The 27,108-nt window shown below is 51.6% G+C and overlaps 1 protein-coding gene across 5 annotated transcripts in view; it reads right to left on the bottom strand.

Moving 5' to 3' along the window:
- Nucleotides 1-26,446, bottom strand: part of RAPGEF1 (Rap guanine nucleotide exchange factor 1) — a 35,560-nt gene extending 9,114 nt beyond the window's left edge. Inside the window, exons 1-13 of one of the 5 annotated variants that reach the window (XM_075260263.1) lie at nt 26,197-26,446; nt 14,422-14,564; nt 13,218-13,396; nt 12,684-12,840; nt 11,204-11,292; nt 10,972-11,121; nt 9,385-9,508; nt 9,013-9,196; nt 7,683-8,153; nt 6,082-6,284; nt 5,190-5,348; nt 1,741-1,989; nt 31-123 (exon numbers count right to left, since the gene is read on the bottom strand). In XM_075260263.1, coding sequence (XP_075116364.1) covers nt 31-123; nt 1,741-1,989; nt 5,190-5,348; nt 6,082-6,284; nt 7,683-8,153; nt 9,013-9,196; nt 9,385-9,508; nt 10,972-11,121; nt 11,204-11,292; nt 12,684-12,840; nt 13,218-13,396; nt 14,422-14,564; nt 26,197-26,221 — 2,226 coding nt within the window. In that variant the 5' untranslated portion in view covers nt 26,222-26,446. The remainder of the gene's footprint in view (nt 1-30; nt 124-1,740; nt 1,990-5,189; nt 5,349-6,081; nt 6,285-7,682; nt 8,154-9,012; nt 9,197-9,384; nt 9,509-10,971; nt 11,122-11,203; nt 11,293-12,683; nt 12,841-13,217; nt 13,397-14,421; nt 14,565-26,196) is intronic. The other 4 variants (XM_075260264.1, XM_075260265.1, XM_075260266.1 and 1 more) reach the window with 4 other exon arrangements.
- Nucleotides 26,447-27,108: the final 662 nt, after the last annotated feature.

The following is a 27,108-nucleotide window of genomic DNA, read 5'->3' as shown; positions in this document are numbered from 1 at the left end:
CTCACACTCCAGACTGCATCATTTACTTACAACATCACAGGGCAGAGAGTCTCCGTTGCTTTGCCCAGAGGAATACAGGTTGACATATTCCCCATCTCCTGTCTCCTCACTTGCATTTTCATTCTACGGCGGGAAGAGGGAACGTTTGGCAAAAGTCTCCAATTTACAGGTTTACGGATGGTCGGGTCATAAAGGACAGATCCTACCAGACGGGGGCTAGGAAAGATCAACTGCACCCAAACTGCAGCGTGGACCAACTAGAAAACCCTACTCCAGAGCTGCGCTCACTATTCTGCTGGTACAGTCACTGTGTACATACATTACATTACTTATCCTGTATTATACTCCAGAGCTGCGCTCACTGTTCTGCTGGTACAGTCACTGTGTACATACATTACATTACTTATCCTGTATTATACTCCAGAGCTGCGCTCACTATTCTGCTGGTGCAGTCACTGTGTACATACATTACATTACTTATCCTGTATTATACTCCAGAGCTGCCCTCACTATTCTGCTGGTCCAGTCACTGTGTACATACATTACATTACTTATCCTGTATTATACTCCAGAGCTGCGCTCACTGTTCTGCTGGTACAGTCACTGTGTACATACATTACATTACTTATCCTGTATTATACTCCAGAGCTGCGCTCACTATTCTGCTGGTGCAGTCACTGTGTACATACATTACATTACTTATCCTGTATTATACCCCAGAGCTGCGCTCACTATTCTGCTGGTACAGTCACTGTGTACATACATTACAATACTTATCCTGTATTATACTCCAGAGCTGCGCTCACTATTCTGCTGGTACAGTTACTGTGTACATACATTACATTACTTATCCTGTATTATACTCCAGAGCTGCGCTCACTATTCTGCTGGTACAGTCACCGTGTACATACATTACATTACTTATCCTGTATTATACTCCAGAGCTGCGCTCACTATTCTGCTGCATGTAATTGGACATAGTGACTTTGAGGGGTGCAGTTCCTTTTCCTGTATAGGGTCTGCTGCGAGTTGGCTCAGTAACATGTTGTTATATAGGAGTACACGGGGCAGATAACAGGTGATAGTCGATGCTTTGCCCCCGGATTATTTGCAGTTTTTGCTCTGACCTTATGCACATGAATACAATGACCTGCACTGACGCTGCGAGCCGAGGTTCTCCCCAATAAGACCCTTCACAGACGGAGAATCTCTTTAAAGGTATTTCTATAGTAGGCTTCCCCTTTAATAGAACAGTTATATCCTGTATATATCGCACTGACATGATATTTATCACCGTGCCAAAAATCAGAACCTGAGACACATTTTGGGCCGCACTCGCCCATCCCTGTAGCAGCTGTAGGTGATGCGACTTCTGGCTTCTATTGTCTTATATCGCTGTGTATTATAGCAGTGGGTGCAGCGCCATATCCAAGGGCAGCAGAACTACAAAGACTGCCTGAGGATACACGTACACAGGAGAGGGGTCCTGGGCACCACTGCGGGCCGTACAGGTAGGGGGTCTGCAGCCTAACACTGACCTGACCTCAGGGGGGCGATGCTGATGGACCCTGCCATGGTTATTACATGAGAGCAATGAGCAGACAGACAGTACAAGGAGGCGATGACAGCAGCGGCACAGCACAGGGATGATGAGAGGGGTACACTGACAGAAGCAGGTTTGCCATTCACAAATGCCCCCCACACATGAACCCGTCCGTCCGAGCCCCCTCCCATTCTCACCGCTGACGTCTGCAGAGAGCTGGAGAAAGGAGGCTCAAAAGGAAGGCAGGCAGGAGGGGTCCCGCAGGAGCTGCCACCCTGAGAGGAGGGTAAAGTGGGGCAGAGGGGAGCTGGAGGAGGGGGCAGCGAATCGGAGAGAACTGGGGAGAAGCGGGAGGAGTAAAAGATGGCAGGATTCATCAGGGGAAGGGCAGGAGTCTGACTGTGAGGGGCAAAATCCTGGGAGTAGGAGCGGAAAACCGACTTGTACTGGGGGAGGGGAGAGAAGGGGGTGTTAAAGGGGGGGCAAGGGAGAAAGAAACAGAGAAGGTAAAAAGAAAAGCAGATTAGTGTAAAAGCAGGTTTAGTACCGTACAAACCGCCATATACCAGGCCCAGACAGGAGCGTAGCAGCGCCATACCTGCCTCGTAGACGTACTACTGATCCCAGCATGCTCTGAGAGTCCAGGCTCTTCCTCTATTCCTGCGATCTAAACATCTTACAGCACAGTGACCCCCTCAGATGTCTCCCAGCCTTCACAGAGTAGCTGCAGCTGCGCCCCCCTCCTCCCCCATCTACTCTATGCTTCTCTTTAGATCTTTAGGGACTGAGGGGGGGACATGCTGCCGAACTGTGGGGAGCTTCCTGTCCCTTGAAAATGAGCTGCAGAAAAGGCGTCACTCATGTCAACGCATGGCACAGTCTGGTTGGCGCGATGCCCTGCAGCACATTAGACCACCTGTCATCAGTGCACGAAGACTGCAGACAGCGCCCGCAGCTACTAGAAGGATGTCGCATCGCTGGGACTCCGACCGCAATGTGGAGTAATGGCTATACATGCTGTTATGTGGAGCCCGCGGCCTGTGTACGCTACGGTGGAGCCCGCGGCCTGTGTACGCTACGGTGGAGCCCGCGGCCTGTGTACGCTACGGTGGAGCCCGCGGCCTGTGTACGCTACGGTGGAGCCCGCGGCCTGTGTACGCTACGGTGGAGCCCGCGGCCTGTGTACGCTACGGTGGAGCCCGCGGCCTGTGTACGCTACGGTGGAGCCCGCGGCCTGTGTACGCTACGGTGGAGCCCGCGGCCTGTGTACGCTACGGTGGAGCCCGCGGCCTGTGTACGCTACGGTGGAGCCCGCGGCCTGTGTACGCTACGGTGGAGCCCGCGGCCTGTGTACGCTACGGTGGAGCCCGCGGCCTGTGTACGCTACGGTGGAGCCCGCGGCCTGTGTACGCTACGGTGGAGCCCGCGGCCTGTGTACGCTACGGTGGAGCCCGCGGCCTGTGTACGCTACGGTGGAGCCCGCGGCCTGTGTACGCTACGGTGGAGCCCGCGGCCTGTGTACGCTACGGTGGAGCCCGCGGCCTGTGTACGCTACGGTGGAGCCCGCGGCCTGTGTACGCTACGGTGGAGCCCGCGGCCTGTGTACGCTACGGTGGAGCCCGCGGCCTGTGTACGCTACGGTGGAGCCCGCGGCCTGTGTACGCTACGGTGGAGCCCGCGGCCTGTGTACGCTACGGTGGAGCCCGCGGCCTGTGTACGCTACGGTGGAGCCCGCGGCCTGTGTACGCTACGGTGGAGCCCGCGGCCTGTGTACGCTACGGTGGAGCCCGCGGCCTGTGTACGCTACGGTGGAGCCCGCGGCCTGTGTACGCTACGGTGGAGCCCGCGGCCTGTGTACGCTACGGTGGAGCCCGCGGCCTGTGTACGCTACGGTGGAGCCCGCGGCCTGTGTACGCTACGGTGGAGCCCGCGGCCTGTGTACGCTACGGTGGAGCCCGCGGCCTGTGTACGCTACGGTGGAGCCCGCGGCCTGTGTACGCTACGGTGGAGCCCGCGGCCTGTGTACGCTACGGTGGAGCCCGCGGCCTGTGTACGCTACGGTGGAGCCCGCGGCCTGTGTACGCTACGGTGGAGCCCGCGGCCTGTGTACGCTACGGTGGAGCCCGCGGCCTGTGTACGCTACGGTGGAGCCCGCGGCCTGTGTACGCTACGGTGGAGCCCGCGGCCTGTGTACGCTACGGTGGAGCCCGCGGCCTGTGTACACTACGGTGGAGCCCGCGGCCTGTGTATACTACGGTGGAGCCCGCGGCCTGTGTATACTACGGTGGAGCCCGCGGCCTGTGTATACTACGGTGGAGCCCGCGGCCTGTGTACACTACGGTGGAGCCAGCGGCCTGTGTACACTACGGTGGAGCCCGCGGCCTGTGTACACTACGGTGGAGCCCGCGGCCTGTGTATACTACGGTGGAGCCCGCGGCCTGTGTATACTACGGTGGAGCCCGCGGCCTGTGTATACTACGGTGGAGCCCGCGGCCTGTGTATACTACGGTGGAGCCCGCGGCCTGTGTATACTACGGTGGAGCCCGCGGCCTGCATATACTACGGTGGAGCCCTCACAGCCCACATGTGGGGGGGCACATCCTGGTATTCCAGGCAGTTCACACATCTGGATCTGCCCGCTCATTATTCCTGTGTAGACTTTCTATTCTATTGGGTCACGGTCTCTTCCTGCGCCCCCTCCCCGTTCCTTCCCTTCACACGTCTCCTCCTTTCCTCTCTCTGCTCCTTCCTTCCTTCCTTGGATTCTTACATGCCACAGTCTGCCTCTGGAATCCCAGCTATGTGCTCTCACAGTAGGAAGCTGGTATGCCGCCGCACCCCCCCCCCCTCCCCGGCCCCCTCCTTCCTTGTATTAATCTCCTTCCCATATGGTCCACATGATAACTCTCCCTGTCCCCACTGGGGGCGCTGTACAACCATAACAGTCTCCTGTGAAAGCTGAGCCTTCTCCTGACCATTTCATCCCACCCTGGGTTATATTTACTGACTCCTGCAGGAGGAGGAGGGGACGTCTAGTGAAGAACAGGTGAGAGTCTGCGGAGGGCGAGGACTGAGCGCTGCTGCCCCTCCGGTCATACAGTACAGTGAGAACGTCGTACACTTCAGTGTCTCAGGTTGTCACGTCCTTCTATAGATACTTCTCAGACCTGTCCCATGATGTCACGTATAAGATGGGGGGGGGTAGTAGCGATCCCTGCATATTAACCCTCTGACTGCTGACAGTAAACAGAATGAGCATGTGCACAGCTCTGATACACTGTCACAGCATAGAAGCAATACCTCCATTCACTGACAGCAAGCAGAGACTGGAAAGTCTAATATAAAATTGGGGAAGGTTTAATATACAAGGATTACACCTTATTAAAGAGCAGCCCCTTGTGAGACTGAGCGGGAGACCCCCATGATGTCCAATAAGGAGCAGGTACATGACAGATCTGCAGTGTCAGAGAAACCAATCAAATTGCACAGACCACATCTGCGTAAAGATCTCTGTGACTACACGCTCTGCTCCTGTACGCGCCGGCGCTATAGAAGAGATGGCAGTCCTATACACAAGTCTAAGGTCTCTACATAGCGACACTCACACACGACACACCAGAGATGAGGCAATGAAGCCGACACTCACCGAAGGCACAGGGAAAGAGCCATGGCGGCTCAGAAAGCAGTTAGAGACGGACAGACTGATGCCCTGAGGGTGGCTGCCGTCCTCAGGTGCGAAGACCCCTTTGGTTGGCTGTGCACAGTACGAGACAGAGGAGAAGGAAGAAGCAGCAAAGGAGGCCTGCTGGAAGAATTACAGATACAGAGAGGGCAGGTGGAAGGAAAATAGAGAGATTCAAGGAGCACAAGACATAGCAGAGCCGACCCCCCACCCCAACACCAGCCCAGGCTGCAAGTGGTTAATGGGACAACTTCACTAAGGAGTCCCAACAGGAATACAAGGATGCAGGGAACGGCCCCATACTGTGGTGTAGGGTTATTATAATGAGTGGGGGCCGTCTGCAAGCGCCACTGAAATCAATGGACAACCCCTGAGGACTACACTGGCTGAATGCTACCTTCTCATCAAGTGAAGTGGGGGTCTGACCCCGGGGACCCCTACAGATTCAGCTATGTGAAGGGGCAGTGGCACACCCTGAGCTCCTCTTCTGCGTCTCAGGTCATGTTTATCAGTCATATGGTCTGATTGCAGCTCAGTCCTATTCAAGTGAATGGGGCTGAGCTGTAATACCAGGCACAGCCACTACATAATGTACAGCGCTGTGCTTGGCAAGTAGTGAAGAGGCCGGAGAGCTTACTCTTATGGTGCAGACTCTGCAAACAGCTGACCGGCCAAGCCCTAGGACAGGTCAATTCTTCAGCCTGGAGAACGCCTTTAAAACATGAATACCCCATTTTTACTTTTTATAGCCCCTCCTCCACCACCATTGTTGTGTCTATCCTAACACCAGCGGCAGTCACAGCGCAGCGCAGGGTGCCGAGCGTATATTTCCCAGGTGTATGGTGTTTGTACTTACCAGCTGCCTCTGTTTAGGGGGGAGGGCGGGCGGCGGGGCTCTTTCTACACCCGTTTCGGGGCCACTGAATGAATCATTAAAGCCGTAGACCTCGCGCAGGTGTTTGTTCTTCTGCTGATAGATGTGCTCGTTCTGCGGAGTCTGGTAGAAAACCGAGGGCTGCGGCTCGGAGTAATCCTCCACAAAGCGCATGTATGTCATCACTGGGGGCAAGGAAGACAAAAAACAGAAATTAGCAAAAAAAAAAAAAAAAAATTCTAGCAAATGATTATAAAAGTCGTAAAGAGACCTGATAGACGGGGCCCAGAGGAGAGGGGCAAACTGCACCCACATAGCCAGACATTGCTCATAGGACACCCTATAAAGCCCCACAACGCTATATGGGATCACAATGGCTGGCACCGCGCAGGGCTCTCACTGTGACGTGTACAACGCCCGGCTCCGTGTGTCAGGGAGGAAATAAATGGCTGGCGGAGGAGAACAGCTGCGGGATTATGGCCGTCTGATGGCAGCACGTGGGGGAGGTGGCAGGGGTAAAAGGGAGAGACAGGAAAAAGATGGCACGACTGACCGTGACCGACACCAACTACTGCAAACAACAGCCCCACCAGGCCGAGTGCTCAATACTATCTATTACTATCTGTTATCAGCCATGTCAGGAGAGGAGAGGCCGACTGTAGGACAGGAGAATACAATCTATTACTATCTGGTATCAGCCATGTCAGGAGAGGAGAGGCCGACTGTAGGACAGGGGAATACAATCTATTACTATCTGTTATCAGCCATGTCAGGAGAGGAGAGGCCGACTGTAGGACAGGAGAATACAATCTATTACTATCTGTTATCAGCCATGTCAGGGGAGGCCGACTGTAGGACAGGGGAATACAATCTATTACTATCTGGTATCAGCCATGTCAGGAGAGGAGAGGCCGACTGTAGGACAGGAGAATACAATCTATTACTATCTGGTATCAGCCATGTCAGGAGAGGAGAGGCCGACTGTAGGACAGGAGAATACAATCTATTACTATCTGTTATCAGCCATGTCAGGAGGGGAGAGGCCGACTGTAGGACAGGGGAATACAATCTATTACTATCTGTTATCAGCCATGTCAGGAGAGGAGAGGCCGACTGTAGGACAGGGAATACAATCTATTACTATCTGTTATCAGCCACGTCAGGAGGGGAGAGGCCGACTGTAGGACAGGGGAATACAATCTATTACTATCTGTTATCAGCCACGTCAGAAGGGGAGAGGCCGACTGTAGGACAGGGAATACAATCTATTACTATCTGTTATCAGCCATGTCAGGAGAGGAGAGGCCGACTGTAGGACAGGGGAATACAATCTATTACTATCTGTTATCAGCCATGTCAGGAGAGGAGAGGCCGACTGTAGGACAGGGGAATACAATCTATTACTATCTGTTATCAGCCACGTCAGAAGGGGAGAGGCCGACTGTAGGACAGGGAATACAATCTATTACTATCTGTTATCAGCCATGTCAGGAGAGGCCGACTGTAGGACAGGGGAATACAATCTATTATCAACCTGCAAGACTCCTATACCGCAGCCATATACCGGAGCATATGCCACTTACTGTGTTTGTTCTTCTTCTCCGGTAATGGCGGTGGTTTCTCTGGAATGTCATCGCACTCCACCACTCCGAAGTCTGTCAGGAACTCCACCTGTGAAGTGTTCCCAGCCTGAAAAGGGGAAACGGCAGCAAAAGGAGTAGAAGATGGCGGCAGCAGCAGGTCGTCCTCAGAGATGTTGTCGTACTGGGAGGGGTGTCGCTCGTAGCAGATGCGGGATCCATCAGAGGAGTGGGATGTGGCACTCCTGCGCTTCTTCTCGGGTAGGGCAGGGGGGGTTTCTATGGCTGAGGGGTGGGAGGCTTCTGAGGTCTGGGGGGTGTTAGGAGGTAACTGAAAATTCTGTCCATGAAAGGGGGAACCGGATTCTCCGAGTGATTCTGGGAGAGGACTGAGGACGCCGGGGCCTTGGCCTAGCACTTGGTCTGCACTAGAGAGGTCCTGCTGGAGGAATTCATAATCCGGGTCATAGTTATCTGCAGGGAAGTAAGAAGACAACTGTGAGCAGGTAACGGCTGGCAGCACAGTCACCATTCCAGCTCCAACAGGGAATAGTAAGCCAACTTTCCAAGGATCCAGAACGTCAAGTCTTATTAAGCAACCATGTGAAGAGGAAAAACATCTGTCTAGGAAAGCTGGGTAAAACATCAACACCCTCTTTTCTAGGCTCCTGAGTAACAAACCTATAGTGATGGAGCCTGCTCATTTTCAACAGGCTGAGCCTGTGACAGAAGCAATGATGGCTATATGGTCTGTCACACAGCTTTCCCAGCACCCAGACAAAGTAGCCAAACAGACCAAGTTAAATCTGGTTCTGGTAAAGTTGTGTGACAGTCCACATGGGCACCATTAAAGAGCCGACTATATTATGTATTACTGGTGAAGAAAGATTTGCTTTTCAGGACTCTGGAAAAGCTGAGTGACCCCTGTGCAGAGACTCCCTGCTTTTATTGCTTACTGTCTGTTCTCACCAGTGGTTTTCTGAAGAAATGACTCTTGGTCGTTACACATGTCACATTGCACAGCGGTCAATGGAGAAAACCACAGACAGGAAACTCCCGCTGAGAACAAGGGCCGCGCGTCCAGAGGCGACGTGCGAAAACATCCAGACCTCTCATCTCACTCTCGCTTTTAGGAAAGGATCACAAGGCCCCCTCCCCCATATCCCAAATGCAAGATAAACTAACTCAACAGGCAGGAGCCTCCATATCAACGGATCTTCCCTTCATCTCTGTTGTGTACAAATGGCGCCATTTATGAATTCTGCTGGAAGATTTTGCAGTTCCAGACATGTCATGCCACTTTCCAAACCATTTCTGACCCTCCCCATCTTACCTAGTGTCTCACAGCTGGTATTTCGGGAGCATTGGCCACTGTCCCTATCTAGGGAGGAGAGCTGCTCATCAGATTTGCTAAGCTTTCCTATACTACTGCAGGGTGAGAGGCGCGGAGACTCGCCCCCATAGGACTGGCTCCCTCCGGACAATCGGCGGTGTGCAAAACAATTCACTTCAAAATCCTATTGGCAACAAAAGAGAAACACGAGGTTAAAAGGGAACAGACACCGAAAACTAACACCCGACATATAGACACAACCTTAAGGGGGAGATGTCAAGAACACTATTTATCCATCACCCCTTTAAAATTATCTTGTCTCACTGGGGCCATCCACTACATGGCATATGATACCTGCCTGAAATCTCTTACCTGGGAAGTGGTGCCAAGGGGTATACTAGAGCCACTGGTAGCACGGCTCATGGGCGCCACAACGGCCACACGAGTGGGTGAAGGTGCAGATTGTCGTTTCTTTGGAGGTAAAGCAGGAGGTGGACTGTAAGAAGAGAAAAGCAGATCAGTGTCACCACTAGAGGGAGCTCACTACATACAGATTATACAGTCACCACTAGGAGGAGCTGACTACATACAGATTATACAGGCACCACTAGCGGGAGCTCACTACATACAGATTATACAGGCACCACTAGGAGGAGCTCACTACATACAGATTATACAGTCACCACTAGGGGGGGCTCACTACATACAGATTATACAGTCACCACTAGGAGGAGCTCACTACATATAGATTATACAGTCACCACTAGGAGTAGCTCACTACATATAGATTATACAGTCACCACTAGGGGGAGCTCACTACATATAGATTATACAGTCAACACTAGGGGGAGCTACTACATACAGATTATACAGTCACCACTAGGGGGGGCTCACTACATACAGATTATACAGTCACCACTAGGAGGAGCTCACTACATATAGATTATACAGTCACCACTAGGAGGAGCTCACTACATACAGATTATACAGTCACCACTAGGGGGAGCTCACTACATACAGATTATACAGTCACCACTAGGAGGAGCTCACTACATATAGATTATACAGTCACCACTAGGAGTAGCTCACTACATATAGATTATACAGTCACCACTAGGGGGAGCTCACTACATATAGATTATACAGTCAACACTAGGAGGCGCTCAGTACATATAGATTATACAGTCACCACTAGGAGGAGCTCACTACATATAGATTATACAGTCACCACTAGGAGGAGCTCACTACATACAGATTATACAGTCACCACTAGGAGGAGCTCACTACATACAGATTATACAGTCACCACTAGGGGGAGCTCACTACATACAGATTATACAGTCACCACTAGGAGGAGCTCACTACATATAGATTATACAGTCACCACTAGGGGGAGCTCACTACATACAGATTATACAGTCACCACTAGGAGGAGCTCACTACATATAGATTATACAGTCACCACTAGGGGGAGCTCACTACATATAGATTATACAGTCACCACTAGGAGGAGCTCACTACATACAGATTATACAGTCACCACTAGAGGGAGCTCACTACATACAGATTATACAGGCACCACTAGAGGGAGCTCACTACATACAGATTATACAGTCACCACTAGGAGGAGCTCACTACATATAGATTATACAGTCACCACTAGGGGGAGCTCACTACATACAGATTATACAGTCACCACTAGGAGGAGCTCACTACATACAGATTATACAGTCACCACGAGGAGGAGCTCACTACATACAGATTATACAGGCACCACTAGAGGGAGCTCACTAGATACAGGTTATACAGTCACCACTAGGAGGAGCTCACTACATACAGATTATACAGTCACCACGAGGAGGAGCTCACTACATACAGATTATACAGGCACCACTAGAGGGAGCTCACTAGATACAGGTTATACAGTCACCACTAGTGAATATTATAGGGGACATCTACCTATTGTCCATCACTCGTATACCAGGTAATGGGGGTTTGGGTGGAGCGAGCTCGTCTGTTTCTACACAGTCTATCGGAACTTCCTTAGGTGGCTCTGGGGTCTTATTGAGAATCTCCAATTCTCTATCAGACAAAGGTAAATCTTGTGTGCTGGAAAAGAAAAAAAACAATGTTAGAAACCATGGGATGTCACTGCAGCAGATGTGCCCTTGTCTGAGAGCCCAGAACCCACCTGTCTGATTTGCACGCTGGTAAGGCCGGCTTTACAGGGCTGGTGGGAGACGGGCGCTCCTGCTTCTCAATCATCAGTCGCACCAACTCCTAAAACAAGAAGAAGAAAATTAAATAAACACAGAGGAGAAGGAAAGCCAAACATGTCATCAGCCTGCAGGTAGAGGGGGCTATAGCCAGGAAAAAAAGAGAAGTGGTCTCTTCATTGAGGGTTACTGGAGGTCATGAGTATAATAAAGGATCATGTATATGAGGTTTGGGCCTTCATTAGTATTCAGCCTCCATGTTTTCTCACACTTCAGCCATCATAGATCCCCAGCACTGACACATTGAAGCAGGGGTTGTGGTTTGAGGCGTCCATCACTGATAACTTTCAGCGCTCTGGACGGGATGTGACAATGAGGGCAATGGAGGCCATGACAGTTTATACACAATCAGGGCTGGAAGGTGAAGTCACAGCTCTGAAGCTGAGCACAGGAATGAGGGAGGGGAGGGCTGGACGGCTCCCAAATATCTGACTTCATTCTCTGGATGACCTCACAGATGCCGGCTCCAGCTGTGTCTCCCCAGAGGGGAAAGACAGCCTGCTAAGCGTACGGCTGGGGTTAACCCCTTAGCTACTGTGGTAAGCAGACAAGTCAATACAAGTAGCCGAGCGAGCGTACAGAAACATTGGGGCAGATTTGTTAACCCCTTCTACTAGCCAGACTAGCTAAATATAAGTGTGACGATGCCGGACAGTTGCCATAGTGGCTGCTGGGTGATGGCTAATTTAATACCTCCTATTATTTGGCTTTGCACCTTTCATTTACACCAAAATTTTGGTGCACAAACCAAACCTCCTCCTGAGTAATGTACTCGCATTTATCACTAAGTGAAACCCCTTAACATATAATGGGCGGTGCAATTAGTGTCTAACACCAGGATATACATTCATCCCGTATCCTCTACACTGGGGATATGTACCCGCTCACCAGAGGTCATGTTCAATGGGATCAGGTTAACTGGACCTGTAACGTCCCTCCAGTGCACCAATAGAGAGCTACTGCACAAGCGTGGCCACTGCTACATTCACTTCTATGGGGCCATCTCTGATGTCACATAGAAGTGTCAGGAGCCATGCTGCGTCCCATCCCTCTATTCACATGGAGCAGTCATGTGGTCAGACACTTGAAGATGATTTATGTGCAACAGCATTTGGCACAAGTGAACCAGAGTTCTGTTGCATTGCGATTTATAAACCTGTCCTATAATGACTATATTGCATTGTTCTCTAATTCACTGAATTCAGCTTGCAGGGTAAAGCATGGAGGGTTCTCATTCCGATTGGTGCAGTTATGACAAAGTCCAACATAAAGAAAGAAGCGTGCCCATTTATTAGATTCCCATAGACAAAAATACAAACATGATAAAGGCCATGTAATCCTCCATTCTTTACACTGCAGGCACAGAACAGTGCCATTACAAGGCCACAGTCCTACCTTGACACCGTCCAGCACAGCCTTTATGACATCCTTCACGGTAGCCACCATTTCCTTGTCCTCGCAGTTCACGCCTTCCAGCATCACTTGATCGGACCATCGGATGAGGTTGGCAAGAGACTGGTACACTCGGCTGTAGCAGGAGGAGATCGCAGAACTGTGGATGGAAGGGAGAAGAACAATGACAACAGGGAAAGAAAAGGCTTACTTGACAGCGCCTTCACTGACTGGTCGCGAGGGGCCCGGCACCATCACTGACCGGCAGCGAGGCGCCCGGAGCTTTCACTGACCAGTCGCGAGGGGCCTGGCACCCATCACTGACCTACTGCAAGGGGCCCTGCACCATCACTGACCGGCCACGAGGCACCTGGAGCTTTCACTGACCGGTAACGAGGGGCCCCTGCACCATCACTGACCAGCCGCGAGGGGCCCGGCACCATCACTGACCGGCTGCGAGGGGCCCGGCACCATCAGTGACCAACAAAACGATGATGAACTCCAGCATGCATTGCACAGAAAGTTATAGTCCCATACCTCTGCTGAGAGTGCGTGTCCGCCTGGACTAAGGGGAGAATGGCTTCCAGGACTTTGCTGGCCGAACCAGGGAGCATGACTAATACCATCTTGTCCACAGCCATTTTGTCTACGATAGTCTTGAAGTAGCGCAAGGCGTTGACGACCTCCTTCTCCTGCTCCTCCAGCCGGCTCAGAGTCTACAACATATGAGAAGAGATTAATAGAGACTATGTGAAATATTACAACTAAATCCGGTGTTATCAGGCTCCTTGAAAAGATGGGTGAAATTTCAAGCCAAGTGATCAAAATTGCAGCTCTAGGAGGAAGACTGGCGAGGCATGGAATTGGCATTCAGGAGTCTGGGAAAGCTGGGTTATGACAGTAGTGGCTGTGATGGTGGTCATTCAGCTTTCCCAGGTAGAGATATCGATTTGATTTTTTTTCTCACACGCTTGGGGCAGTTTTCAGAGGAACTATTTGGTGGCTTTATAAAGTGACTTGTCAGGAAGTGAGGAGGATGAGAGTTTCTGTACTTTCCCTGACTCATAAGAAGAGATTTCCTGAGCGACACTCGAGGAGCCTCAACACATCAAAACTGTGACCAAAACTCATCAGATACGCCACACGACCGCAGCTAATCCTGGATCTGAGTCACCCTTCAACATCGGCTACAACCCTGGAATACTACGCCGCCCCTTTAAGAGGCAGTATTTCTACAAACACATGCCCCCACCGAGCATGAGAACGGGGGCGCCCTGACAGCCCCATGTGAATGGAGAAGTGGCTCACATGTCACCCCGGCTTCATTCACTTCCATGGAGATTCCAAAATTGATTCCTACACACACTAGCGGATCTAGGTGCAAGAAGGGGTTAAAGGAGGCAGAAACCTGATCAAGTGAAGTTCAGCTTTGGTGCAGGGGTCGTGGCCATACAGCTCTGGAAGCTGAGGAACTCCAATATGTTGGGTGAGGCCCTTGTCAGCTGTGGGGCGCGGCGGGGCCAGAGATAGACGGCCGATGCTACAGCTGCGGGGTGGGAGCTTATAGAAGATGAGGTCAGATCATGTCCCCCTGCAGAGGAGGAGACCACACTCCCCAAAGTAGAGCTGAAGAGGAGAACGGCCGATATCACACACAGAGGGGCCCAACATCAAGGATATAAATATCTATAAGAAACATTAAGAAATGTAACATATCAGGAGGAGCCCCCCTTTAAGTTACCTTATTAACAGGCTTCTCCTCAGTCTTTACTGTAAGGTCAGCCGGCTTCCCTTTCTTGGAGGGCGTCCGCTTGATGATTTTAGGAGAATGGAACTTATCCTTCAGTTTCATGGTGAAGGAGGAGAGGTGGGAACGCTGACTGTCTGCGGAGACAAAAAATGGAGGACAAGGGGTTAGTCAAGATACAGAAATAGAGAGGATGCCAAAAACACCATTAGATCACCATGTACATACATCACTTATCCTGTATTATACTCCAAAGCTGCGCTCACTATTCTGCTGGTACAGTCACTATGTACATACATTACATTACTTATCCTGTATTATACTCCAGAGCTGCGCTCACTATTCTGCTGGTGCAGTCACTGTGTACATACATTACATTACTTATCCTGTATTATACTCCAGAGCTGCGCTCACTATTCTGCTGGTGCAGTCACTGTGTACATACATTACATTACTTATCCTGTATTATACTCCAGAGCTGCGCTCACTATTCTGCTGGTACAGTCACTGTGTACATACATTACATTACTTATCCTGTATTATACTCCAGAGCTGCACTCACTATTCTGCTGGTGCAGTCACTGTGTACACGCATTACTTATCCTGTATTATACTCCAGAGCTGCGCTCACTATTCTGCTGGTGCAGTCACTGTGTACATACATTACATTACTTATCCTGCATTATACTCCAGAGCTGCACTCACTATTCTGCTGGTACAGTCACTGTGTACATACATTACATATCCTGTATTATACTCCAGAGCTGCGCTCACTATTCTGCTGGTGTAGTCACTGTGTACATACATTACATTACTTATCCTGTATTATACTGCAGAGCTGCGCTCACTATTCTGCTGGTGCAGTCACTGTGTACATACATTACTTATCCTGTATTATACTCCAGAGCTGCACTCACTATTCTGCTGGTACAGTCACTGTGTACATACATTACATTACTTATCCTGTATTATACTCCAGAGCTGCACTCACTATTCTGCTGGTGCAGTCACTGTGTACATACATTACATTACTTATCCTGTATTATACTCCAGAGCTGCGCTCACTATTCTGCTGGTGCAGTCACTGTGTACATACATTACATTAATTATCCTGTATTATACTCCGGAGCTGCGCTCTCTCCAGTCGCCATCTGCAGGATAATATCAGTCTAGGTTCACACCTGTGTTTAGGTTTCTGTTCTCTGGGTCTTCTTGGGGACCCGAAAAATAGAAGCCCAATGTACTTAAATAGCGGTCACCGGTGTAGACTTGCACACCCCCCACAGACTATAGTGGGGTCCGCCGGGTTTCCTTCTAGCAGGATTTTTCTCACTGCTCAGCGGATGGAAACCTCGAACAGAATCCAGGCGCAGGTGTGAACATAGGAGAAGGTGCAGAAACTTGGGCTCACAGATTTGTTGCTCTCTTAGATCCTGCACTTCCTAGATCACCGCAATGACACTGAACAAGCAGGGAATGCTGGGAGATTTCAGCTCTGCAGCCCAGAATGCACCAGAGCTCTGCGCAGACCCTGAACAAGCAGCTCGTGGCCTATTCATAATGCACTTCCCATTGCAGAGTATATTTACCATCTGAGGACTACAAGACCCAGCATGCCCTGGCTGATATTACTGCACAGCTGAGCACCCGGCATGAGTAAGGCTCAGAAGCTTCTTGCAGAAACCACAGCTTGAAATAGTCTGTGAAGAGTCAGAGGCAGCGAGCGCGGCAGCGGCGACCACAATCCTGTGCTAAATATCACTTCTCAGCAACCACAGAGGCAGCTGTCACATCAGACAGGCGGGGGCAGGGAGAGCAGCGGCGGCAGCTACAGGGGTAAGATTACTGGGGGATGATGGGGCAACCTGGAAACTACACACTGCGTTACTGGAACATCAGGCAAGTGCCAGCCTCACAAGGAAACCGCAAAAATCAGGGGAAGTTCTGTTACTGTGCGTCAGTGCAGGAAACTATACAGAGCGGACACAGCTGAGGGTTCGCTACAATTCCATCTAAACCGCAGCCACGGGCACAGTGTAACAAATCCTCAGCAGTGGAAAGTATTACATCATACTGGGCAGATTGGTGTAGAAGTGTCTGAATCTGAATAGTGCCTTAGAGAAATCCTTGCACTTGCTGCAGAAGCCAACCCCGTCAGAAGCAAGGTGCAGGTGTGAACATCGCCTTAGGACTGGTCAGCACTGACAGCAAGCAGAGGTCTGGCCATAGGCACGTGCATATCCAGACCATGGACAGATGGGGCGCCGTCTCTCTAATCCTGCCCAATCTCTGTCCTACAGGATGCAATGCTCCATCATGTCCTGATGGGGGTAGCACTCCTTATAGCAGGGAAGGAAGGGGTTAACAGCGACATTCAGTGACCTGCACTAAGAGTGAACTGCAAAAATCTGCACGTGCAGGGGAAGCGTCTGCAGAATAGGGGTAATAAAGGGTTGTTATATAACCCAGGCCTGGGGCTGCTCCGTGCACTCAACGAAATGAGACCAAGCCGCAAAATCTGTCGCCCCACCCCAATACGAGCCCGGCATCTTATGATGGATTCCCAGGATTCTCCAGACTGTCTGTGCTCAGTGCGGGACCGACTGGTTAGGTCTGCAGCAATATCAGCCATAGCCAATCGATCCCGCACCATGGAGGCACTGAGAGCCCGCTCCCCATGTAACGAGAAGGACCTCACTAAACAATTGTAACCTTGGCTTGTTCTACTCCAGTCACTCCCAGAGCTGCAGCCAATTCTACAGCTGCTGCTCCACATCAACTGTCTAACAGCTCTGCATTCTGGGAAACCTAATGGCACTAGTAATGCAAGGCAAGACCCTGAACCAGCAGCCAAGTAGTCACCACAATGGTATATGTGACCATCCTTAGGAATCTGGTACAAATCCAAACTGTGTGAACAGGCTCTTAGGTTAACCCTGCTGGACAGGAGGGGACACGGAGGAATCTGAAGCTGCCGGAGGAATCTTCCATTGTGATTGGTCGTAAATCAGACACTTGGCCCAGTCAGGAAACGGAAACCAGCTGAGAGGAAGCGGCAGCGTCACATGCAATACATCCTCCGACCCAGAGAGGGCACCGCAAGTGGCCAAAGTAACATGGCGGCCAACAGTCCCGGATTTGAAGGATTGTCCCAAATAGAATCTCAGCAAGACTGCCTTCTCCTTAGCCACCAAAACCCAGGCACTGCTCAATACAGGGGAGGGGCGGGGTGGACGGAGGGTGGTCAAAATCAAAAGATCAGTGGAGGGGAAGGCTCTGGCGCTGTAGGGGTTAACAGATAAAGGTGATGTAAGCGCCCCGCGTGTAACCAGGGAACCTACAAATCCCAGGCGGCCTATAATACAGCACACATGATAGTGAGGCGAGCACGCGAGAGCGCAGGTTGTAGCTCATTAATACACCGCCCACGTGGAAGCAGAAACAATGAAAGTGAAAGGAGGCGACCTGAGCGAACACCTGCCCCCCCGCCCGCCACTGAGTCACCCGGGAAATATTCAGAGCTGGAAGGAGTGATGAGGGAGGCGATGACATCACAGGACGGGGCGTGGTGCTGAGGCGTAGGGTGACCAGGCTCAGGTCTATAGTACTATATACACTCCATTCACAACATTTCTGCTGGCTGTCAGTGAATGGAACTAGTCCGGTACTGAGTGGTCACTGACTAACAGCAGACTCATAGCAAGTGCAGTATACAGGAGGAGGCCCTGCTAGGACTACAGGAGGGGCTGGGATGGGACTACAACTCCCAGCACGCCCTGACAACTACAAGAACTGCACAGCCACATAGAGCAGACTAAGAACTAGTGAGTGACTGGGTAGAGCTGCGCCCGCCTGTGCCCTGCTATGTAACGGATGAGCAGCTGTGCGCCCGGTCACTGCATTCCAGCAGAGGGGACGACTACAACGCCCAGTAAATTACACATCAGTGACATGGACACATGTTCCCCGGCAGGCTGCACCGAGCGCCCGGTTTATGGGTTTCCATGGCATGGGGTGATGTCATCGGTTACTCCAGCTGTGAGATTGTTTCATGGCTGGCAGCTCTGTGCACCAGGACAGGGATTTATGGAGCGGGCCAAGAAGAGAGCGCCCCCTGTAACACGTCAGTCTGCAGAGAGGAGTGCGCGGTCACCACGATTCTTACACCCTGTGGACTTTGGGAAAAGCCAGGAAGGAGAAGACCCCTTGTCCAAAATAATTAGGGCTTCCCCTTTAAGGAATGCAAAATCATACCCAAAGATTAGGAAGTAAGTCGTGTATTAGCCTACGACTTCGTACAGGCCCGGCCCCCCTGTGGGATCGGAGCCCCTCTAACTCCAGTAAGGGATGGGATAACGCTGTGGGGTAACTGGTGCTGAACTCCACGCTCGTCGCCTCCTCGCCATTATCAGCCCGCGGCCTAATGAAACTGGAGCCTTGTTAGGAGGCAGGACCGGGACGCCGGGGACCCCCGCCAATGGCGCTGCCGCCTGGTCATTAGGCCACACTAATTAATCTGATGAAGTGATGCAGAACCATTAACTCGCCTTTTGACTGATGGCGGCCTTGGAGGGTGAAGACAAAAATGGTGAGCATGGAGGAGCAGACAATACGGGAGGCTCGGGGGCGCTGCGTTATAGACACAAGCACAGGGCAGCACCTGGGCCTAATTCACGTATAGAGGGTAAAATTGCGCCATTTTTGTACACAACACTTTTTATATCTGCCCCTTATCACACCGGACAACCTAATAAAACCAGAACACCGCTCACAGGACGGCAAAGGCGGCTGCGGGGGATGGTCACCAACCACAAGAGATTTATCGGGGGTCATAGTCGGTCTGCCATTACTGAGCTGTCACATGTATTGATCCCTTTAGTGGACGCCAATGAAGGAACATCACTCCCATCATGTGCTGCACTCATTCCCTCCACTGCTATCCCTATGGAGGATGATGGTGGTGGGATTACCTTAATCACTGGTACCACAGGGGTAAATACAGGCGGTTTTTGCTGTCATGAGACTCATTAAGTGAAGAGCAGCTCTGAAGTCCCTGCGGCCCCTTTATAGATGATTTCCAAGGGGACGGCCCCTCTTATTAACATCTGGGGTCCCCCGGGAGGAATGCCGCAGGTGGTACGAACAAGGGGGGGGGGATCCATGGGCAACATCTTCAGCAGTCGCCTCCATTAACTCTTTGCCGTGTTGCAGCTTCTTCAACAGGTAAGTGGCGAGTCCCCGGGATCCCGGCACAGGGGCGCCAGCCGCCATCTTCCCGGACACAAGCTGCAAAACTAGGGAGTCATCAAGCTCAGTTACAATTCTAAATGAAGTCGCTGTGATTCAGGAGAAAAGTTTCTGCAGATTGTGTTGTGACTAGAGACATGAGTCACAACATCAGCGGCTGCAGCAGTTGCTGCGACAGCTGCACTGAGGGATCTTTGATGGAAATGTCCCTAAATAGTTGTTGGCAGCTCGTACCAGGGGATGAAGGGAAGGGATATGCAGGAGACGTCCAAGGCAAGGGCAGGCACCCCAATAACAAAGAGGAAAGCAGGATCAGCACTGCCAGCCTAGGGCTCAAGCCACAAGGCAGGGACAAAACCATCACACAATGGGCACCCCATAATAGGGTCGTAGGGTTGTCATGTGATGGAGCCTCAGATGCAGGTGTGAACAGAGCCTTAACATCTGCACCCGCTCCTGTCACAGGGTAATAAGTCCAGGATATGTCACCGAGGACTAGAATACCAGCGCCATCCATGTGCAGTGCATTATACCTACTACTACCCCCACCAGTCACTTGTATACTACCCCCCCTCATTCATATGCCCTGCAGTAGTCACCATTACACACACTCCTAGTCTTCAGCACTGTCATGGTTAATCCCTGGGTCATTTTCCCCTCTATCGTACAGGGTGCAAAACATCAGATCTGAAATGTCAAACTTTGCATGCAGTGCATATACAGTGTGAACACAGCCGTACATTAGCCAGATGCTGTCAGGGATATGGCGGACATGCACATTATAGTCCCATGGAGGAAACTGTGCAGCCGCCCCCTCCCCCCCCCCCCATTACAGGGAAACTGATAATACTTTATACTCCATCCTATTAACTACTCCAATAGACGTCACGTTACTGGACTACTCCACCGAACATCCGGCACAGGAAATAAAACTACTACTCCAGTGGACAAACCTCCATATACACCCTGCACCACAGACAACCTGATATGGGCACAAGCCGGGCAACAAGCCCCTCCAAATCAGGGTGACAAGCCCGACACCCTTTGGAGAACAAACCGCATACACAGGGCCTGCAAACCAGGGCAATGAACAGAGCGCACAAACCCCATGAACAAGGCCAATGAGGCAAATATACAGGGCCCCCCCAACCGAGACAATAAGTCAAACACATAGTACTCAACAGCAATATACAACGCCCTCCCAATCTGATCGCAAAGCTTAATACACAGCCCCCCCCCCCCCCAACCAAGGTGACCCTCTACCTCTCAGGGTCTCTGGTGGACAGGCAGGGGGTTGTCTACACAACGCACAGTACACACAAGCATGGCTGCTGGCAACCTGAAAATACCATGAACAGGAGTCCTGTGTCCCCCACGAGCAGCAGACTGGTCCCCAATAAGACTGGTCCCCTATAAGATGGACCATGAACCCAGGATACACTTGCCCCGTGTCCAGGTCACCATAGCCTATACTACATGGCCACCTACCTACAGGACCCACCATTCATCAGGCTGACCAGCACAGGCCTAGAGGGTGCAGGAAGAAACGGCAACCACAAGAGGCTATTTTGGGGGTTCAGTGCTCAGAAAAGTCCTCACTTCCTCCCCTGTACTGAGAAGTGAAAGCAGGAGACGTCTACAAGGGCAGCCTGAAAATCTCCAGAATAGAGAGAGCCTGCACTGCACTGACACATTGTAACACACTAGCAGGATACAAGAATATACTACTGAGGATCGCAGCTGGAGGTCTGTTACAATTGTATCCAGTCCAGACAACAGGCAGGACCTGCTCTGATACATTGTAACAAATTAAACAGGAGGTAACGTCTCATTATATGCAGAATCTCTAGTCAAGGTAATAGTGATGGCTATTGCTCTCTGCAGTCAGCCATGTAAGTACTATGACAGGGCCCTGCACATCGCACTCTCCAGACAGCCTGAGCCCTGACGGACAACCAGAATTCTTTCAAGTGTCTTTTCCTAAGTGGGAACAGCTGCAAAGTCTGAGGAGGTGACAGCGCCAGACGGTAAGAAGAGCCTACAACCTGCCAGATGGCGGCACTGCCCACAACCACTACACCCAAGAGCCATGGGCTGAATACAATCTATTACTATCTGTTATCAGCCATGTCAGGAGGGGAGAGGCCGACTGTAGGACAGGGGAATACAATCTATTACTATCTGTTATCAGCCATGTCAGGAGAGGAGAGGCTGACTGTAGGACAGGGGAATACAATCTATTACTATCTGTTATCAGCCATGTCAGGAGGGGAGAGGCCGACTGTAGGACAGGGGAATACAATCTAGTACTATCTGTTATCAGCCATGTCAGGAGAGGCCGACTGTACAGTCCTTCAATAGGATGGGTGACATGAGGTGTAGTAACCCCCCCCTGCCCCCATGACAATTACTCCATGACCCCATCTCCCCAGACATCAAAGGGATAGTTAAGTGCTCAGGATCAGGGCCGGGCTGATAACATGAAGGACAGGCTTCCTCTCCTGACCTCAGATCACTGCGGCTTCCTGAAGCAAAACATCTTCCTAGATAATGACTGTGCGGCTGTGCCCAGAGCAGGCGGCCTTTAGAGCAAGCAGGACTTACAGTCTTATTTATCAGGGGTAGATAAACTGACCTTAGATGTTCCCAAAGCTTTCCCCCCACACTGCTATCACCCCCATCACATGTTCATTCAGCTTTCCCTGATCCTGAATGAACTGTATGATGGCATTCTATTCATGGAGCAGGCAGCTCAGGATGAACAGAGCTATGTGCACACTCCTCCACCCTGGTGAGATTTCTGCAGAGCCCTCTGAAGGTGAATCTCAATATAACCCCGGGGCGGAGGGTGCAAAATAAACAGAAAATCAGGGTGACTAAGGTGGGTTCACATCTGGGTCGGAGTCTCTGTATGAATGACTTTCCACGCAGCGGGCTCTGATATTTCAGTGGTCCATTGTTCTGTCCCGACACCCCAATGCTAGGGTCAACCTAGTGCAGATATACGAGTGGGTTGCGATGTATAGTTTACCATTCAGGTGTCTGGGAAAGTTGAGTAGGCATGATCAGGAAAGGGTCTAAGAATGACACTGCCAAAATACCCGCTCCTCAGGAAGAGAGGGGTAAAGCTAAAGCCGGGACTATAGAGGTCTCCAATACTGGGAGTCCAGGGAAACACCTGAACGTGTCCATGTGACGTCACCTCACCAACTACGAGAAGTATTCGTTACAATGTATCAGTGCAGCAGCTCGGCCCTCACTCAGCATGTTCTATACTGGGTGTAATTGTAACAAACCTTCAGCTGTGAGAGGTGTAAGGCATGCCGGTGTTTTTAAAGGGTTTTACCACTATAGACATCCATTCTCTACACACAGAATAATAGAAGTTACTGCTAGTGCCCCGTATGAATGGAGTCTGTGGCCTATAGTGCAGTCACACGGGCACACGCAGACGCCCACTCTCCTAGTAGTTGGACCCCTGACTATCAGCCATTGATCCTGTGTCTATACATAGAATCCCCCTTTAAGCCCCTCCATGTAGGCCGCTATGTTCCCATTCACTGACAGCCAGCAGAGCACACCAGAAATCCCTTTTAGTTCTAATGGACAAAGATGGCGGAAAATCAATGGAGACGTCTGACCGTACGAGAGGCATCAATAGCGCAGACGTCGTCAGGTAGTCACAAGAATGATCCCCCCCCCCCCCCCCCCCAATATCCCCATAGACCTCCACTCTGATTCGTATTATTCCAATCTGCTCCTCATCATCTCCTCGCATTATTCTCCGTGAAATCTGCGGCTAATTTATGACATTCTTGAGCCGGTAGCTGCAGAACAGGAAGCCATAACAAATTCTTCTGTCACAATGGAATGCCTGCGTGGAAAAAAACCCAGAAAAAACCATCCGCGTGCGCGGTCATCTCCACCGCTGGCGCGGCCGCCAGGAATGCCGGAGCGTAACTAAGCGGCCACCAAACTGCCCAGCAACAGCGCAGGACCTACCATGTGCCACTCACTGACCACACATGATTCATTATTGATATCACACGGGGGAGGGGGTGCCAGTGACCCCGCCGGATGAGGAGGAAGTCCGACCGCTGCCAACTACATTGTACAAACCAACACACACTCAGCCCCGTCCTAATCTCAGCGCCGGCGTTTCCTCTTTCACGGATGACAATCCACAAAACCACTGAGACTAGTAGAAATAGGTTCATAGAAACAATCTGATCCTGGGAAAGCTGGGTGTCCTCCTACATGCCCGCGTTTAGTAAATCACCTATCAATGGAGCATGAAGTGGCTGACAACAGAGGACAATAGTCAACCCCCCGGCCGAGGAGCCGCCGCCACTACAACCCCCGGCCGAGGAGCCGCCGCCACTACAACCCCCGGCCGAGGAGCCGCCGCCACTACAACTCCTCCCCCCCCAGGGGCACTGAGTGGACAATGAGAATTATATGATCACATAGAAAGGAATAGGGTCAGGTGACAATAGCCTGGGACCCCATTCCCCTCAGCACAATGCTCTACTGAAATACTCTGTGCAGCTGTGATATCCCGGCTCTTCTGACTATTAGCATTATAGTCTATGACCAACCACAATAACTTCCTAAAATACTCCTGCACCTTCGCCTGTGTAACCCTCAGTCTGCCAACACACTCCTCTCCTGACATACTCTGTGCTGCTGGGGACCCTGCTGTTTCCACTACATAACACTTAGGCTGGGATTCTGTTCCCCTGTTTTTAGACGGAAACCACACGGATCCCATTATAGTCTCACGGGTCTGCGGGTGACGCATTTTTTAAGCAGATTAGGTTTCTGTCCGGGGTCTCCAAGCGGACGCAGACGTGACCTAGCCTATAAGATCAGCATACTCCTCTCCTGACATACTCTGTGCTGCTGGGCAGATCCTGCACCTTCCACTATATAACCCTCAGCTTGCCAGCACATCCTTCTCCTGACATTCTCTGTGCTGCTGTGGGCTCACACTTTGCTTCACTCCTGAATAATGTTAGTCCATCAGTGTTTTAGAAGAATGTGATGTCACCTCTCAGACTGGGAAGACGCCCCCCACCCCAAGCCCTGAGGTGATCCCCAACATTCTTCACTGGAGACGTCAGAGGAACAAGTAACCAGCAGCGTCAGGACCTGAGATCCTTCAGAACAACAAGTGAAGAGCCACAAGTCCCAGCATGCCCTGACCGCCTCAGTACCTGCAGACCAGGGGGGGGGCGACTTTAGACACTGCAGTTGTTGGAGACTACAACTCCCAGCATCCCCTGACTGCTGCATTAAACATAGACCATGGACATACAACCAGTCAGTGACTGTGCCGACCCCAGGGCAGGTAGGGGGCGCCAGCGAGAGCTCACCGTACATTACATAGAGGTCCATTCACATGATGCAATTTCCTACCACAGATTGATAACTGGAGGAGGATGATGTTTCCACCAGTATAACCAGCAGACATACTGGAGTAACAACACAACCTGATCAGATACATGACACAGCTGAGGGGCTGTTACAGTTGTATCCAGTCTACACAGCTGATAGTTTGTCACAATGTATCCATACAGGAAATGGATCAATCCAGACTGATAGACCCGCTCACTGCCCACAATGACACACTGTAACAAACCCTCCGCTGGATTAGGACAGGACAAGGTTCCATTCAGCAGCATTTTGCACATTAAAATCCAGCGCCCATCATAGAGACCCCAAACACTGAGACTAAGAGGGGGAGGGGGGGCGAACAATAGAACCAAAACTTCAGGAGCCACACAGAAGACTCCAGGGGCCACAGTGGCCCCCATAAAAGTATGTAACAAGCCCATGGAGAAGTGCTTGAGTTGCCCCACAATGGCCGCTGTTACCGCACTCAGATTGTGGCCGTATGCTCGTCACCCAGCTTTCCTGGGAAAAGAAAGTTCTCTAATAATTTGGTAGAAAAGAACTCAAAGAACTAGAAGGAGAGGTTGTGGCTCAGTCTGATCCTAATACAGCCCCCCCAAATGTGACACAAGACCCCCCTCATATATCAATGCTGCGAGAGATCACCAGACCGGGCAGACCTCACACCCTAAACGTGTCACCCCAACATTAGGGGGCCCCTATACTGCCCTCACCCATCATCTCATCCTCCAAGGGGGCCCCATATCACATACCTCAAAGTGGCCCCCAAGAAGCATAACATATATGGGGGGGATCCCTAAGACACCCCCAAGTGAACCCCGACTGTGATTTCCCAAATATCAATTAACCTTTCAGTGTCCACACTCATCGCCCCATTAACCCTCTACCCCCCATATCCTCGGCCTGTTCTCCCGGTGTCTCCCCCCCCCGGTCCTCGGCCTGTTCTTCTGATGTCTCCCCCGGTCCTCGGCCTGCTCTCCCGGTGTCTCCCCCTCCTCTCCTCCCGCTGTTGTCATGGGCCGGGCCTGGATAGAATGCGTGCCCCGGAGCTGCAGGGAGCGGTCTCCTGTCCCTCCCGGGGCTGTCCCGCCGCCTCCTCCCCGTTACCTGCTTTCTCTATTCTCCCGGACATGTCCGCAGTCACAGGCCGCTCCCCGGGGCCGCGCTCTCCGGTACCGTCTGTCCGGGCTCCGGGGAGGGAAGGCCCCGGTACTTGTCCTGCCGGATTCCAGGCCTAAACCAATCGCAGCAGAGGCGGCAGCATGTCCCGTGTGCTCCGGAGTGATGTGCCCGGTGAGAGGCTCCTTGTAGTCCGCCACAGCCACAGCCGCTCTATCTCCTGCCTGTGAGAGGAGCCGCCTCCAGCCTGACTGCAACACAGCGCCCCCGGCGGCCGAGAGCAGAACTGCAAGGGAGCCGTATTTACTGAGCAACAGGGGGAGTATACGGGGGGGGGGCAGAGTGTATACAGAGAGAGAGGAGACCCAGAGTATATACAGAGAGGGGGGAGACCCAGAGTATATACAGAGAGAGGGGAGACCAGAGTATATACAGGAGAGAGGGGAGAGCCAGAGTGTATACAGAGAGAGGGGAGACCCAGAGTATATACAGAGAGGGGGGGGGGGGGCAGAGTGTATACAGAGAGAGGGGAGACCCAGAGTATATACAGAGAGAGGAGAGCCCAGAGTATATACAGAGAGAGAGGAGAGCCAGAGTGTATACAGAGAGAGGGGAGACCCAGAGTATATACAGAGAGAGAGGAGAGCCAGAGTGTATACAGAGAGAGGGGAGACCAGAGTATATACAGAGAGAGGGGAGACCCAGAGTATATACAGAGAGAGGGGAGACCCAGAGTATATACAGAGAGAGGAGAGCCCAGAGTATATACAGAGAGAGAGGAGAGCCAGAGTGTATACAGAGAGAGGGGAGACCCAGAGTATATACAGAGAGAGGGGAGACCCAGAGTATATACAGAGAGAGGGGAGACCCAGAGTATATACAGAGAGGGGGGGGGCAGAG

Source organism: Leptodactylus fuscus, chromosome 11 (assembly GCF_031893055.1).
Source record: "Leptodactylus fuscus isolate aLepFus1 chromosome 11, aLepFus1.hap2, whole genome shotgun sequence".
Lineage (NCBI taxonomy): Eukaryota > Metazoa > Chordata > Amphibia > Anura > Leptodactylidae > Leptodactylus > Leptodactylus fuscus.
The sequence above is the reverse complement of the archived record's forward strand: the minus strand, read 5'-3'. Positions and strand labels throughout refer to the sequence as shown.